The following is a 13,652-nucleotide window of genomic DNA, read 5'->3' as shown; positions in this document are numbered from 1 at the left end:
CTAGGAGATGGCAGGATGGTGGTCGGAGGGTGGTTTCCAGTGATGCCCTCCCAGCCTGGCCTGTCTCTAGGACCCTCAGGCACAGATAATTCCTATTTCCTGTGCTTAGACTTCGTCCTGCCTTGCTCAGAACTGCAGCAGCCAGTGAGAATCGAACTTTCCTCGCCCCAGGGGCCCCTTGCTGTGAGGATGTGAGAGCCCTGGGGTGGTCAGGACTGCTTCGTCCTCCTCTTCTTCCTCCTCCTCCTCCGGCCAATCCCTGCTAGTCCTGCTGCCCTAGCTTCCTCAAAAGCAGGTCCCCTAAAGACTAGGGCCCAAGGTCAGCACTTCCATCACATGGGCTGGTAAGAGACACGTGTGGGTTTCTGGTGGTTTGTGACCACCAGCTCTGATGCCGCTTCTCACTTTCTTGACAGTACCTGAACCAGTTTGAGAATTGCTGTGGTCTGCGGGAAGGTGCCATCCTCACCTTGCTGAGTGACATTGGTAAATCCCAGCCCTGGAAGTCAGGCCATGTCCTTCAGGGAGAGTGTGGTGCCCCATGAGTCCCTGCGGAGCACTGCAGGCAGACACTTCAATCCTTTGGTCTCTGTGGAGGGGTAATGGGAGCCCGGGGAGGGGGGACCGTGGTGGAGTAGGGAGATCAAAAAGGAGTCAGCCAGACAGACGCTGAACTCAAATAGGTTTCCCTTCCTTCCTGATTAACTCATCAGGTGAATTATGATGTGTAGGGAATAACAGATTTCCTTTCCCATTATGAAGCTCCCCTCCCTCCTTTCCTGGAATGGCTGGCACTGGAATAGGTTGTCATTCGAATGAGTTTTGTCCCTTGGCAGTGAATTTTTCCGCTCCCACGTTGGCAGTTCTTTGCCAATGAGAGGCGTAGGAAAAACTGTCCTTGTTTAATCCCTTGGGTACTGTTGGCATCCCCAAATGAGGGCATCTGCGGCACCCTCTGAGAAGGCCAAGCTGGCCATTCATTGAGAAGAGTGACCTCAGCCTGCAGAGGCCAATGGAGCCTCCTAGACCCTGGCGCCCACTCAGTAGGGGCCTGAGGGCTGGGTGCTGAAGGTCAGCACCGGGCCCCAGCCTGGGGAGACAGACGTCACAAGGGAGAGGGACTTGCTCAGGGTTTTTTTTTTTTAAATAATCTCCAAGGTTGTTGGTGCAAGTTGATAGTTGGGGTCTAAGGTTTAGAGTTATCGATAATTTATCTTTGACTCTTTGCCCCCAGATTTGGAGAATGATGCCATTTTCATCCCTCCCCTACCTCAACCTTTCAAAGCTGTATATATTTTTTCTTTTTGTTTGCTCAAGCTTTTTTTTGAAAATTGTCAAAAATATAGAAAAGTTAAAAGAGTATTACAGCGAAACTCACATACCATTCCCCTCAGTTCACCAGATGTTAACATTCTCCTTCATTTGTAAAGCTGTGTTCTCTAAGCCAGGGCCTGGAAGGGTTGATGGTCCAACACTTTGTCTTGCTAGTGTGGATCTGGTCTCTTCCTGACTGCTGCTTTTGACAGAGGAGAAGCAAGAAGAAAAGGAAGGGGAAAAGTCAAGCAATGACATATTTAAGGTTAAGATCCAAATAGTCTGACATAGAAAATTCCCATCTTGCTCTGTGCTGTCTTCGTCCCTTTGGGTGGATTTCACATGGAGGATAAGTTGACATTACACCAGTTTTATTTGACTCAAGTGAGCACCCAGTGCTGGCCCAAGGGACCCCCTGTGCATGGCCCGCATGAATCTTGTCTGTCTTCCTAGAGCATAATCCATCAGTTAGAAATTTCACTTGTTTTCTTGACTGCCTGACCCAAGGCTCACCCATCCATGTTTTGCTTGGAGGCTTACTCGATTGTATTTTTTACATCAGTGGCCAGATTCTTCATTTGTTCTCTGTCGAACTGGGTTGAAGGCAGGTTAGCAGGTTAGAGAATATTCTCTTGCTTTTCATGGGTGACTTTTATTTTGTTTCTCTTTGGTTAGAGCTTTGTCAAGTTATTATTATTATTATTTTTTTGATGTTTTTCTCTTAGATATTTTTCTTTCACTCCTTAGGCTATTGATGACTTTAGCAAGTAGTTATTACGAAAGTCCTTTTTTTTTTTTTTTTTTTTTTGAGACGGTGGGTCACTCTGTTGCCCAGGCTGGAGTGCAGTAGGCGACCTTGGCTCACTGCAACCTCTGCCTCCCAGATCCAAGTGATTCTCCTCCGCGAGCCTCCTGAGTAGCTGGGATTACAGGTGCGTGCCACCACACCTGGCTAACTGTTGTATTTTTAGTAGAGACGGGGTTTCACCATGTTGGCCAGGATGGTCTCGAACCCTTGACCTCAAGTGATCCACCCATCTCAGCCTCCCAAAGTGCTGGGATTACAGGCATAAGCCACCATGCCTGGCCAAAAGTCTTTAAATTATTGGCACAAGTGCAGGGCGCCATGGCTCATGCCTGCAACACTTTGGGGGGGCTGAGGCGGGTGGATCACAAGGTCAGGAGTTCAAGACCAGTCTGACCAAGATGGTGAAACCCCATCTCTACTAAAAACACAAAAATTAGCTGGGCGTGGTGACGGGCGCTTGTAATTCCAGCTACTCGGGAGGCTGAGGCAGAGAATTGCTTGAACCCAGGAGGCGGAGAGGTTGCAGTAAGCCGAGATTGAGCCATTGTACTCCAGTCTGGTGACAGAGTGAGACTCCGTCTTGGAAAAAATATATATATATATTGGCACAAGTGCACATAACTCTCAGCTTCCTCACATGGTTGTTTATTCTGCAGGTGCTCTGGTTACGTATTCTTTTAGTCTGAGTCCAGTTTGAATTCAGTTACCATTGACTTGTGTGGTAGCTTTTATATTATTGTATTCAAATTGTGTGTGTCTGTGTATTTAAGTTACACATAAATTAGAATAATGAAAACAGGTGGGTTCTTAAGTGCTTGTGTGCTACAGGTCTCTTACAGATAGATAGGTAGGTGAATATTAAATTCTGTACGTTGCTGATTCTCTGTCTTCTCTGTGACCCTGAGGTTGGAAATAATTCGACTTTGAAGTACTAACTAGTACACTACAGTTAAACTTCTTAAGGGCACAAACTTCAGTCACTGCTATATCTCCAGCATCTAGAATAGCAGTATATCAGCTTCTCTATAAATACTTATCAAATGAGGGCTGGGTGCGGTGGCTCATGCCTGTAATCCCAGCACTTTGGGAGGCGGAAGCGGGCTGATCGCCTGAGGTCAGGAGTTTGAGACGAGCCTGACCAACACGGAGAAACCCCGTCTCTACTAAAAATACTAAATTAGGCTGGATGCGGTGGCTCACACCTGTAATCCCAGCACTTTGGGAGGCCGAGGTGGGCGGATCATGAGGTCAGGAGTTTGAGGCCAGCCTGGCCAACATGGTGAAACCCTGTCTCTACTAAAAGTACGAAAAACAAAAACAAAAACTAAATTAGCCAGGTGTGGTGGTGCATGCCTGTAATGCCAGCCACTTGTTGGGGGCTGAAGCAGGAGAATCACTTGAACCTGGGAGGCGGGGGTTGCAGTGAGCCAAGATGGCTCCATTGCACTCCAGCCTGGGCAATAAGAGTGAAGCTCCATCTCAAAAAAAAAAAAAAAAAAAAAAAATTGTCAAATGAATGAAATAAATCCTAAAGGAAATTAAAATAAGTAAGGACCTAGTTTATTTTATTATTATTATTATTTAAATCAGATGTCCACACATCATGAACAGCTCCAGGTCCAATACTAGCTCCTCTGCGTATTAGCAGTGTGACTGTGGGCACATTACTTACACCCTTTTATTAGCGGTAAAATGGGAGTGTTACTTACCTTGTTAGAATTGTTGTGGAATAAAATGAGGTGATATAAATAAAGCTTCTAGCACAGTGCTCTGTTTCTGCAGAATATGCAGTCAGCAAGTGTTAGTTCCTTGCTCATTTCCTTCCTGCTCTGGATTTTGATTTTTGGCCTCCCCATTTTGGAAACCCTCAGTGCCTTCTTTAGGGCATGATCTGAGGCTGGATCCAGAGAACCACATGGGTGGATGCCTTCTGAGACTCCCATCCTAGAAGAGGCCGGCCTTCCTCAGACCCGTTCCCGTCTCCACCACATTTTGGGTGCAGTGCAGCCCCAGTTTTGTGGTTGAGGCTGCTCGTATGAGCTCGTATTTTACTTTTATCCCTGTTTCTGATTTGTGTACCAAATCCATTAAATTTCTTTTTGCAAGGATCTGGTGACTGAGCCAGAGTTCATCTAACATAGCTCTTTTGTATTTTGGAGCATTTCCTGAGCATATTTTGTTCCAGTTTGTTCCAAGTGCTGGCCCCACATTTCCTTTGTTGGAGTTGCCAGTGCTATTCTCTGCCAGGTTGACTTAAGATAAGTGGCAGAGCCACACCCTTGACCCCTGGGTCCGGATTCATTTCCTACTCTTCTGGATTAAACTGTTGGCCCCCACTCTCTTCTGTGCCGCTAACCTCCCAGAGACACCTGCTCAGAACAGTGTCAAGATAATAGACATGGATAGGATTTTTCCACTGAATTTCAAATTGCCCAAGAAGATGCTGCAGAGTGCCTGTGAGAAATAAGCAGATGGCAGGGTGGCTCATGCCTAGAATCCCAGTACTGTGGGAGGCCAAGGCAGGTGGATAACCTGAGGTCAAGAGTTTGAGACCAGCCTGGCCAATATGGTGAAACCCCATCTCTACTAAAAATACAAAAATTAGCTGGGTGTGGTGGTGTGTGCCTGTAGTTCTAGCTACTCAGGAGACTGAGGCAGGAGAATCACTTGAACTCGGGAGGCAGAGGTTGCAGTGAGCTGGGATTGTGCCATTGTACTCCAGCCTGGACAGCAAGAGCGAGACTCTGTCTCCAAAAAAAAAAAAAAAGGAACTGAGCAGCTGCCTGGTGGGCACAGAGGTGAGCCCCCTGCGTCCTGGCCAGGACTCTTCCGCCAGACCATCACTCCATGCTGATAGGAGACCCGGGACCTAGGTGGAGCAGCTGGAAATGATGTGGACTGCCACATAATGTGACCCTAAAATAGCTCAAGGAAGTTATATGTGCGTGGACTCTATTTAAACAGTCTTGCTCATTATCCTTTGGAAAACATTGGCGTGTGTTTTCTTTTGGTAACAGAGGCGCCAAATTCTGAGCACTCGAGATTATGGGGCAGGCTGCAGCACTCTCTCCTGCCTGGTGGGGTGTGACTCTGCTGGGCCCGCCTGGGCCTTACCAGATCTTAGATTGGAATCAGCCTTCCTGGATTCTGCAGGTGGCCAGTCTGCTGTGGTAACACCATCCTGTGCCCCAAGCCTTCGGGAACCCACCCCTCTGTTGCTGTCCCTGCTTCCTTCTCTGAGCCCCACCTCTGTTCCTGCTGGATCTGCTCCTAGCAGGTGTCCAGGACTTTAGTGTTAAAGAGCAGAGGGTTTCAGAGAAAACATTTGGCTTTGGGGAAGACAACTCCATTCCGGGAACTGCACATCAGGTGCACTGTCTAGCACTGTGGATCTTCTGACTGGTTCTGTTGAACGCATCCGTCTGACTGAGGTGTGGATTATAACAAAAGATGATGACCTGACCACAGATCATTTGCACAGAAAGCTTTTTGGAAAGCATAAGTAACCAGGTTAATAAATACAGTAACAGTGAGAGAGAAGACAGCCAGCCCTCAGTCATGGCTCCTCCACTTTACAGCTCTAGAGCCTTGGGTGAGGCACGGAATGTCGTGGCCACAGTGTCCCCTGCTTTAGGATGAGGGGTTTGGACCTCTGAGTGCTCTCTATGGTCCCATCTCCCTCTAACAACTCCATTTCACTGTCCAGGAATCTAGCTTTCGGAATGGTGACCCCGGGACATCTCTGACATCCCCTAGCTGGTGGCCTAACTGCTTCCCACAGGCTCTGTGTCTCATCTCCACTGCCTGCCCCTGCGTTGGCCTGTCCATCCTTCCCTCCCTGCCCCTGCGCCAGCTGGCTGCTGCTCCTCGACTTTCTGTTTGCCTGGCTGTTCTCGTGGCCTGTTTCTCACCATATTGTTCCCAGAATCTGGAATTCAACCCTGAACTCATCCTAAAGTCATATCCACGTCCGCCGGGTCTTTCTTCCAAAGTCACTTCCAGTAGAAGCCCTGGTCGTCTTCTTCAGCCAGGTCCCTCCTGCCACCCTGTCTCTTGTGTCACGGTGCCATTTTCTGCCTGCTGCCCAGGACCGAGTGTCCGTGTCGAACCTGGTCCCTCAGAGTCAGCCCCCGCTCCTGCTCATAGCCTTGCATTACTGAGGCTGCAGACCGCTGCTTCCACTGATTCAATATCAGAGCAAATCCCTGCAGCGACCTCCTCCCTGGCCTCCTTAACCCTGTGTGCTAACCTACCCTTCTGTCTTGGAAGGGCACTCCCAGCCCCTTCACTGTGCCTTTCTCCCACCCATGGCAGCCAGCCCTGGGCATGACCCACGGGACCCACCCATCAACCTGTGTGTGACCCTTGGAACCCACCTGCCAGCCTCCGGGTGTGACCCTCGGAACCCACCTGCCAACCTCTGTGTATGACCCGCGGAACCCACCTGCCAGCCTCTGTGTGTGACCCACAGAACCCACCCGCCAGATTCTAGGCATGATCCTCGGAACCCACCTGCCAACCTCTGCACGTGACCCACAGAACCCACTCGCCAGCCTCTGTGTGTGATTCCAAACCCACCTGTCAGCCCCTTGCTGGCCTCGCACGCGTTGCCCCTTGTGGAAGCTGTTCTCGCACCTCACAGAGACCCTGAACCTGCCCGTCCTTTGCGCACAGCTGCAGACCTGCCCCTCTGTGGGGGCTGCCTGGCCTGGGGCCACGGGGATTCTCCTGTGGGTCCTTCTGCTGGTGTCACCTCATTTGCTCCTTTGACACTTGGCATTGCCATTACTGCTCTGTGATTTCTATCTGTGCCTTGGCAGTGAGGGCTGACCTCTGGGTTTGGGGACCCAGTTGTCCAGACTGTGCAGGAAGTTAGGAAAAGGCTTTGATTCAGTGACAACATTTCCCATTGTGTGCAGATTGTGGACACTCAATAGAGCCTTGTTGAATGAATTAGTGAAGTTGTCACACTTTCTCCTCGGCACCCAGCATTACTGCCTTGCTGCCTCACTGATTAATCAAAGGCTATTTTAGCCAAGTACCCTAATTAGCCAGACTCAGTCTCTCTCCCTGTGTCCACAGCTGGCCTTCCAGTCTGTTTTGTTTGGGAAGCCCAGTGACATTGAAGTGGCTGGCACAGTAGGACCCAGGCAGGGGTTTTACCGAGGGAACGGACATACTGTTGCCGTTCTTACTCAGTGGTGACTTGGATTACCAGCCAGTGACCCTTCTAACCTCTATCTCAGCCTTTTGGACCATTTATCTTTCCACCTGTTCTCTATAGAATGTAGCTCTAACAAAAATGTTCTGAAGGGAACTTAGTCATCCCTCTAAACTTGTGATAAATAGAGATTCATGGACCCACTCTTATAAAACTGCTTTTTCCTTGGAAGTCTAACTGCCCTTATCTGTTCCCCAGTTTGTGGTTTGTCATCGGAAAAAAATACATAGGGCTGTTATTTGGAGCTGTGATTCATCAATAAGACCCACAGGATTGTCATGTTCTTCAGTTGTGTGTTTGTGCCTTCCTCATGAGCCAGGGAAAGGCTGGGGTGACCACTGGGGCACGGCTCCTGAGAGGGCGAGAGAAGGAGGCTGTTATCTTCCTATGGCAAGTCTGCCACATGGACCCGCTCTGTGGAAATGCGCTGTGTCATTTATCTTACTTTTTGTGTTTTTCCTGCATACACTGTACCGTGTCATTTATTTTAGTTTTTGGATTTTTCTAGAGGCAGGGTATTGCTCTGTTGTCCAGGCTGGAGGGCAGTGGCATGATCATGTTTCACTGCAGCCTTGAACTCCTGGGCTCCAGTGACTGACCCTCTCACCTCAGCCTCCCACGTAGCTGGGATGAAGGTGGGCACCACCATGCCTAGCTAATTAAAAAAATTTTTTGTAGAGACAGGGTCTTGCTATATTGCCTAGGCTGGTCTCAAACTCTTGGCCTCAAGGGATCCTCCTACCTCGACCTCCAAAAGTGCTGGGATTACAGGTGTGAGCCACCATGCCCGGCCTCACTGTGTAGTTGTGAACAGCTTAACAGTTTGCAGTGTGGTGCTTCTCACAGCTCTTCTCTGTAATGGGAACGTGAGAAATAACCTGGTACACATTTATGCTTTGTGGTGTGGCTTTCAATTTTTATAAACATGTCTTATTGCTATTGCCAGGCATTTAGATTTTTAATAGACTTCCAGATACAACAGTATTTTTCTTTATCTCAATATCTCATTTTCCATTGAATTTAAACGAAGTTAGATTCTCTGGGCTTGAGACAATTTTGATTCATTTCACTTCAGCTCTGAAGTACTGTTTTGTAAAATGTAGCACAGTGATACTGAACCAAGCGTTTTGAAAGTTTATTCTCTGCAGGGTACATTTAAGAGGACTTGCCTATCAGAATTTTTACATTTCAGTACCAGAAACTTTGTGTATCAATACCTGTTGGACTCTTTAAATCTGGACTTTATTAAGTTGACAGAGGTATTTGAGAATAGATGACAACCCCGAAATGAGGAATAAAGTTTGTTTTGTACAGTTGTTTAAGCATAAAAATAGACAGATATTAATAGTAGAGTATTCAGTTACCAACCTCCTGCCCCTCCTCACTGAAGATCTGGTGACAACTCTAATCCGTGTGGCATAGAGAGTGGTGCCTTCGGTCTGATCTGAATGCTTCTCCTTTACACTGGGGGGTCCTGGGGACATCTCACCTGCTTCTGCCCTGGGTTTTGCCCTGAGATGTTATGCCTCCAGCTCTGGGGGCCTTGTCTTAGTCTGGGCTTGTGTACTTGCACAAATTACAATATCTTAACTTCCATACATTCTGCTTTGGAAAAAACAAACCTACACTTTTATGTATTACATCCTGATACACTTCAGCAGCCTGACATATACCAACACAGGTCTTTTGTGAACCTATCAGTTAACAGACACTTTGAGTTATCGCATGGCTTTGCTCTCTGCCAGCCAGTAGTTCATATTCAACAGCAGTGCCATCCCCGTCTCAAGGCTGTGTTACTGCAGCTATTTTTTATACTTCATTTACTTCATTATGCTTTGCTTTGACTTTAAATAAAAACTAGTAAAACAAAAATAGAAGTGCTGATGAGAAGCATTGATCTTTAAACATTAACACAATTGAGAACAAGATGAAATAGAATTTTTTAGGCCCATGGAAAGCAGCGAGTCTTTCACCTCATCTGGACATTAATTGGACCTAAGCTAATCTACTCTGTCACTTAGGAAGGAAATGAAAAATAAGGAACAGTATGAAATGTTGGAACCACATGGTCGAAGGCTGGACTTAAAAGAGCAGATGTAAGAAGGGATCTGGCACCACAGATTGAGCATCCCTAATCCCAAAGTCCAAAATCTAAAGGGCTGTAAAATCTGAAGGTTTTTGAACACTGACATGATGCCAAAAGTGGAAAGTTCCACACTTAAGTACTTAACACAAACTTTGTTCCATGCACAAAATTATTAAAACTGTTGTATAAAATTACCATCAGACTATAAAATCATTTATAAAAATTCGGTTGTTTCATATAAGGTATATATGAAACAAATGAATTTTGCGTTTAAGCTTGGGTTCATTAGGAATATGCCAGTATTCCAAAATCAAAAAAACCAAAAAAACAAAAAACAACGAAAAACCGAAAAATCCCAAGCATTTTGGATAAGAGATACTCACCATATATAGCTTAATGTTCTGAGCTGGAACTCCGTTAATAAGGTGGAAGTCAGTTGTTCAGCTCTCAGTTTGACTCTTAAATATGTCTTCAGGAAATGCTCAGCTTAGAGTGTGTGCAGAGCGTGTTTGCTCATTCAGTTTCTGTGGAAGGCTTTTCCGCTGCCCTGCACAGAGGCCCACGCCCATGACAGCAGACAGGATCGCTGCCCGGGCCTCAGGGGTCTTCCCCTCCCCGGTTTGCCCTTAGAGACAGAGAGAGGGAGAATGGTGGTGGCAGCGGCGGCATAGCGGCTCATCGTTAAACCTCTCAGTGTTAGTGGTTTTGACTTTTTAAGTTTTAAACAAGAAACAGATCATACCATTAACTATCCCTCTGAGTCAGAAAATACAAACCCAAGAGTTGCCTGTTCTAATGTGGCACTACCATAATTTGTTCTACCATTTCCTAATGACTTTCTGTTTGTTTCTAATTATTTCATTCAAGATATGCAGTAAGTATCCTTGGGCTACCAGTGAAGTGAAGCAACTTTTCATATAATTGTCACCATTTATATCTCTTTTTCTGTGCGTTCTCACCACTTGACGTTCTTTGCCCATTTTTCTTTCTTTTTTTTTTTTAGATGGAGTCTTACTCTGTCACCCAGGCTGGAGTGCAGTGGCCATTATCTCGGCTCACTGCAACCTCTGCCTCCTGGGTTCAAGCAATTCTCTTGCCTCAGCTTCCCGAGTAGCTGGGATTACAGGGGCCCGCCACCCCACCCAGCTAATTTTTTTGTATTTTTATCAGATACAGGGTCTCACCATGTTGGCCAAGCTAGTCTTGAACGCCTGACCTCAGGTGATTCGCTCGCCTTGGCCTCCCAAAGTGTCGGGATTACAGGCATGAGCCACCGCACCCAGCCCCATTTTTCTTCTGAGTTGCTCTCTTACTGATTTGTAAGTGCTTTTTATCTATTAGGTATCTTTACTCTTTGGCATATGTGTTGTGGATATTGTTTCTCCACCTCTCTTGTCTTTTGGCTTTGCTTATAATATCTTTTACATAAACTTTGAAAACCTTTTAATGTTATTTGCACTGTTCTATTTATACCATATGGCTTTCCTGCATACACTGCTCTTTTTGCTACATGTATCCCATGGTGTTTTAGAGTTTTTGTTGCTAATGTGAATGGGATATTTTTTCTTTTCCAGTGCAACTGGATATAGCTAACATAGAGAAAAGCTATTGACTTGTTGGTTTCCAGACAACTGGCTAAATTTTTTCTGGTGTTTAGTCTGTTGAGCTCTCTAGGCTACAGTCATAGCATCTCCAAATAAAAATAATTTTATCTCATTTCAATACTATTTATTTCATTTCTTTCTTTTATAGTGCAGTGAGCTAGGATGTCTGTCAAAGTTATTCACCCTCTCTTGAGGGTAAAATCATGTCCTTCTTGCCGTCTGAGCTGCAGGCTGTTCCTTCCTTGTGTGACATCATCATGTTGCCTCCTCACAGCAGAAGCTCTTGGTATCAAATGCCTCCGTAGCCAGTGTTGTGCAGTCTGCTTTCTTCCAACTAGATTCTGAGCTCTTTAAAGTTGGGGATCACACCTCTTATTTTATATCCTTCATAGAACCTCCCAGAGAACTGGGCACATAGTAAATCTGTGTTGGGCTGTCTGTATGTGTGGGAGGTGTCCCTGTTCTCTTCTGCCTCCCTGCTGTTCCTGGAAGCCGGTTCTGACCTCTTGGGACTGTCAATCATATGACCATAGGATTCTGTCCCCAAGGGCCCTTCCTCCTTGCCTACCCTATAGAATTTAGATTTTTGAGCCCCTAGACCAAAGACGCTTCCCTTCTCAAAACTTTATTGGCGTCAGCATCACCTGGAGAGTTTGTTAACACAGATGGTGGGGTCATCCCCTGAGACTCGAATCCAGAGGTCTCAGGTGGGGCCCGAGAATTTCACATTTTGAACAAGCGTGTTTGCTGCTGGTCCAGGTAGTATAGTTTGAGAAGCACTGCTCTAGGCTGCAGTTGGTGACCTCATGGATGCAAGGCAAAGAGTGCTTTGCTCAAGTAAGCCAGATTCCGATGTTAAGCCTCATATAGCAGGGCCCCTGCCCTCCACCGTGAGGTATTGCGCTACAAGTCAGAGTATGTTTCAGGGGCACGCAGCATTTATCTTTTGCAGGAGAGGCGATTCTGTCATGAAAAGCATTTTTTAGGCTTAAGAAAAACTCACTCCTCATCCCGCCTTCCTCAGCCTCTGCACTTAGATACCTTCATGAAAACAGAATCATCCATCGGGATCTAAAGCCAGAAAACATCGTCCTGCAGCAAGGAGAACAGAGGGTAAGTGACGCTCCTGGGACTTGGAAAGCCTCAGGTGGGCGCGCCGGGAAGTGGCCTGGGAGGAAAGGAGCATACTCTGCATATTTGTGTGTATTTGCATTTCCTTGCCTGTGCTTTGATTCTCTGGGAATGCTGTTTGATTTGAAACAAAATTCAGCAAAAAAGTTGTTGCAGATTGAGGCAGGTTTGAATGGATTACATTGTTAGTTGCTCAAGTTGCAGGAATCTGATAAGGAAAATAATGTTTGCCTTCCTACCTCCACCCCTAGCCTCTGGGACTAGCGCTTCTTGGAAATCGACTTCTTGTTTTCCATCTTCCTTAAGAGCCTCGCCTCTCAATGCTATATGGAAACCAGTGATCAGTTGGTTGTGTATGTGGCTGGGAAGAGGCACTGGGATTGGCGTCTGCTGCCGAGCCTGGTCCAGCCTATAGTTTCCCCAGAGCTCTTTGTGGCCTTCTCAGTGGCTACCTGGCTCGGACATGGTGTTGACTGCCCCTCGAGCTTGACATTGCGGTTTTTACCCACTCTATGTGTTCAGCTGGGGTGGTGAGCACAGGCTCAGCTGAGTGGAATGCCGTGACTGAGTTCTTAGATCACCTAATCCCTTCCCATACAGCTGCCCTCAGCACCTAGGCCTGGTCTGTGACTACCACAGGGCTCGCCCTTGTTCCAGTTCACACTCACTCCTGTCAGTGGTGCTCAGATTTGGGAACTGAGGGTATTTACTGAGAAGAGGCTGGCGCGGTCCTTCCTGTTTCAAGTCTGGGTTTAGCCATCTTGAGGGCTGGTGCCTGTTCTGTTCATTCAGCTTCCCTCTGATGATGCGTGGCAGAGTGTGGGAGGACATGTGCCTAGCATTTTTACAATATGCCTCTTCTTTTGCCCTGAATCTACCATGTCGAGGACATTCTTTTGTGTATCTGGCAGCTCCTTGGGAGTTTGGGATCTAATAGTACCTGGGAATTCAGAAATACCTCTGCTCTAATACCAGGCAGTCAGATTCCTTGTAGAAGGACATTGTGTTCTTGTAACCCTCAGATTTCTCCTTCCTTTTGTTTTAGTTAATACACAAAATTATTGACCTAGGATATGCCAAGGAGCTGGATCAGGGCAGTCTTTGCACGTCATTTGTGGGGACCCTGCAGTACCTGGTAAGAAGTGGGCTTTGCCTGTTTGCCTGTCGGCTCCTCCCTGCTTCTGCATTTGTGGGGCTCCTCTCCCACCTTACTCCCAGCACCTGAGTCCCACCTGCTCTCTGAATGTTTTGGAGATGCATAAGGTCACACCCATAACCTGGTCGAGTCAGCATTTTTTGCCACCAGATGCCCTGTGGAGTGATGTGGTCATCTTCTCTGATGTCCGGAGGGCTCTGCTCATGTACCTTGCACCATCTCCTAGCCTCTCTGTGCTTCAGCGTCTTCTCTGAAAGGAAAGGGTTTTAAACAGATCCATGCTGGTCTTGAGTGGTCCTCCCACCTCAGCCTCCTGAGCAGCTAAGACTACA

General features: G+C 47.0%; 1 protein-coding gene across 3 annotated transcripts in view; it reads left to right on the top strand.

Annotated features, from left to right (window-relative positions):
* The window catches only part of LOC105476527 (inhibitor of nuclear factor kappa B kinase subunit beta), a 56,714-nt gene that overhangs the window by 19,140 nt on the left and 23,922 nt on the right, over positions 1 to 13,652 (top strand). For all 3 annotated transcript variants that reach the window (XM_011732517.3, XM_011732515.3, XM_071068329.1), the window contains 3 exons: positions 417 to 486; positions 12,058 to 12,146; positions 13,210 to 13,299. In XM_011732517.3, coding sequence (XP_011730819.1) covers positions 417 to 486; positions 12,058 to 12,146; positions 13,210 to 13,299 — 249 coding nt within the window. The remainder of the gene's footprint in view (positions 1 to 416; positions 487 to 12,057; positions 12,147 to 13,209; positions 13,300 to 13,652) is intronic.

This window comes from Macaca nemestrina, chromosome 8 (assembly GCF_043159975.1).
Source record: "Macaca nemestrina isolate mMacNem1 chromosome 8, mMacNem.hap1, whole genome shotgun sequence".
Lineage (NCBI taxonomy): Eukaryota > Metazoa > Chordata > Mammalia > Primates > Cercopithecidae > Macaca > Macaca nemestrina.
The sequence above is the reverse complement of the archived record's forward strand: the minus strand, read 5'-3'. Positions and strand labels throughout refer to the sequence as shown.